This window comes from Echinops telfairi, unplaced genomic scaffold (genome assembly GCF_000313985.2).
Source record: "Echinops telfairi isolate 266 unplaced genomic scaffold, ASM31398v2 ScPeMD7_7469;HRSCAF=8507_0, whole genome shotgun sequence".
Lineage (NCBI taxonomy): Eukaryota > Metazoa > Chordata > Mammalia > Afrosoricida > Tenrecidae > Echinops > Echinops telfairi.
The window spans coordinates 56542130-56545081 of NW_022111372.1; the positions used below are offsets into that span (position 1 = coordinate 56542130).

Consider the following 2952-nt stretch of genomic DNA (forward strand, 5'->3'; position numbering starts at 1 on the left):
TAGGGTGAGTAACCTTTGCACCTGTGTAATTTCATACACGTGTAAGCCTATGTGGGGTAAATTCCCCGAAGTGGATTCAAGGTCAAAGGGTAAATGCCTTTGTGAATTTGTTAACTCTTGCCAAAGCTTCCTGCTCAGGAGTCTTACCAACTTACTTCCACCAGCAATGTCAGAAGGCTGAGTTGCCACACACTCTGTCTCTATAGGACAGGGTAGAACTTCCCCGCAACTCTTTATGGGAGTAGAGTGTCTCATCTTTCTCCCATGGAGAGGCTGGGGGTTTTGAACTGCTGACCTGCTGGTTAGCAGCCCCATGCATAACCACTCCTATTTACAACCAGGGTCCTGTTAACTTCCAGAGGAGAAAAGGAATAAACCACTCATTAGGGACCTACTATATGGAACCCTGAATGATACAAACAGTTTACGTGCTCGGCTGCTAACTGAACTGTTGGAGGTTTGGGTGGCCCCAGCAGCACCCTGGAAGAAAGGCCTGGTGATCTCCCTCTGGAAAATCAGCCACTGCAAACTTTTGGAGCACAATGCTACTCTGACACCCTGGGGTCGACTTGAAGGAAAGGGGTTTTGTTGGTTCTGTATGCCAGAGAGAGCCCTGGTGGTGCAGTGAGCTGTGTCGGACCTTTGAAGTCTGCAACCACCCTGTCCTATCCGGGTGCTGTGAGATGACAATGTGTTTCGGATGTATGCCCGACACAGGGTGTAAATGTGCACACTTGAGCCCCAGGAGGCAAAGTTTATTTCCTGGATGTTTTCTAATGAGGGTATGGAGTCTCAGAGCCGTTCCGGAAATTTGTCCGTAGTTTCAGAGCTGGTACCTGGTGAAGATAGGTCTTGAAGCTGTGCTTTTTCCAAGGTGAGGCAGGAAGTTTTGTTCGAGGCTCGGTATGGGTAGGGCTTGGGCCTCCTGCAGCTGTGTGTATCACGGCTAAGCATCAACAGTGGTACCGACAGCAGACTTACTTTTCGAGCGACTTTATTTTCTTGATTGGCTCGGTCATATCTGATTGCCTACCTAATTAGAGGAGCTCCTGTCTCTTGTTGCCTCTGCCCCAGGTCCCAGCTGAAGGCCCTCAGAAGCGCCTATTGAGGGCGGAGCAGGACTCCTCCAGGTAAGCCTCGCCCAGCAGCACATCCAGCCACCCCTCCAGGTCCCGGACTCGCTGCTCCAGCTCACGCAGCTCTTCCTCCAGCTTCTCTAAGAGAGTATGCAAGCTATCCTTCAACCAGTGCTTGACGATCTTGGCTGGCACTTCTGAGCTGTCATTTGCCTGGTATGTAAGCCCCTGAAAGGGAGACATCAAAAGTGCATTTTGAGCTTCCTCAGGAGTGAACAAGTGTGCCACTAGCATTGGGAAGTCCCTGGGCCTCTGTACATGTGTTCATCCCCACCTTCTGTAACTGGCCAGCTCCTACTTATCCTTCAAGACCTGCCTCACCAATGGCACCTCCTCTGGGAAGCCTTCTCAGATTTCCTCAGCCCAAACTTGTCATCCCCTCTAGCACCTTCCTGCCCATGTTACCTGGGTAGCCACAGCATTCTGAGAGTAGTGACATTCACTGATCCTTTCTGACACTTCCCAGCTTCTTCCTGAAAGAGGCACAAGCATCTCCTCTCAATTAGAGCATATGAGTGATCGTAGTAATAAGCATGGTGGGTTATCCCAATAGAGTGAAGAGGGGAAGGAAAGGCAGTCTGTGGAGGCATGCAGCCATCTCCAAGATACCCTTCCCCACTCGGTGTGGGCTTAGTGCCTCCCTTCGCAGGGACTCCAAAATGTTCACCTGATATCCATGTGCCCAAGTACAGCACCAACGCCAGCAATGCCAACAGCGACTGGGGGCAGAGAGAGGGGGAACAGAGTGAGGTCGTGGAGGGCAGACTCTCCCTGCTCACCTCACCTGGGGACAAGCAGAGCAGGCTGTAAGGTGTTTTTTAGAGATTAACTTTGTGTAGTCATCAAAATCACACGTGAAAAAGACAAACGAATCTCAATCATTGTTGATGCCAACTCCCAGAGGACAGGACAGAACTGCCCTGTGGGTTTCTGAGCGTCGGGCTCTTTACGGGAGCAGAAAGTCTTGTCTTTCTTCCATGGAGCTGCCAGTGGTTTCAAACTGCCGACCTTGTGGTTAGCAGCCCAGTGTGTAACCACCATGCTACCAGGGCTCCTTACAACTACATCTGCATACTACAAAACCTCCCCAAGGGCACGCATAGATAACACAGCAAGCAACTCGCTGACATGTAGGGTGTGATTTCCTCCTTCCTCCCTCTGGAGAAGGAAGAGCCGCTTTGTTCTCACCTCTCCCCTCCGGTTGACACCTTTTGTTTGGAACTATTGGTTTAAAGACAGCCTCCCTGCAGTCTAATTTACAGACAGGACACACACGTTGAAGGTGGCTTGATGAGTTTTTGCATGTGTTTACGTCCTCACCGGAGGAGTTTCACGTCAATCAAGACCTAGACCGTCTTTCCACATTGCAGTCTGTTCCGCCTGCCCACCCCAGTAGAGGGAAGCACAGACCCGTGTTCTCTTACTGTGGCGTGGCCTGCCTCTTCTGTAACATTATATGCGTTGAATCGGCAGCACCTACTCTTTTATGTTTGGCTTCTTTTTTCTCCACAAAATGTTTTTGAGATGACTCTGTACTTTTGTGTGCTCATTTGTATTGCAGAAGTTTTATTCCTGCATGAATATACCACCATTCATCTATTTACCTGTTGATGGACTTTTGGGTTGTTCCCAGCCTCCTGAATAAAACTTGGCTATTGTGCACACCACTGCCTGGAGCTCATGTGGGACAAGCGCTGGGCGATAAGAGTGAAGGGAAAATTGAGGCGTGGTGGTGGTTGAAACACCACAAACGTATTTAATGCCACAAAGCGTACACATGAAGATTGTTAAAATATAAATATTTTGTTACCACGAA

General features: G+C 49.6%; 1 protein-coding gene across 1 annotated transcript in view; it reads right to left on the reverse strand.

The window, feature by feature from the left end:
• Window positions 1-1091: 1091 nt before the first annotated feature.
• SMIM23 (small integral membrane protein 23) overlaps window positions 1092-2952 on the reverse strand; it is a 12978-nt gene continuing 11117 nt past the window's right edge. The window contains exons 2-4 of the mRNA XM_013004943.1: window positions 1804-1855; window positions 1542-1609; window positions 1092-1304 (exon numbers count right to left, since the gene is read on the reverse strand). Coding sequence (XP_012860397.1) covers window positions 1092-1304; window positions 1542-1609; window positions 1804-1855 — 333 coding nt within the window. The remainder of the gene's footprint in view (window positions 1305-1541; window positions 1610-1803; window positions 1856-2952) is intronic.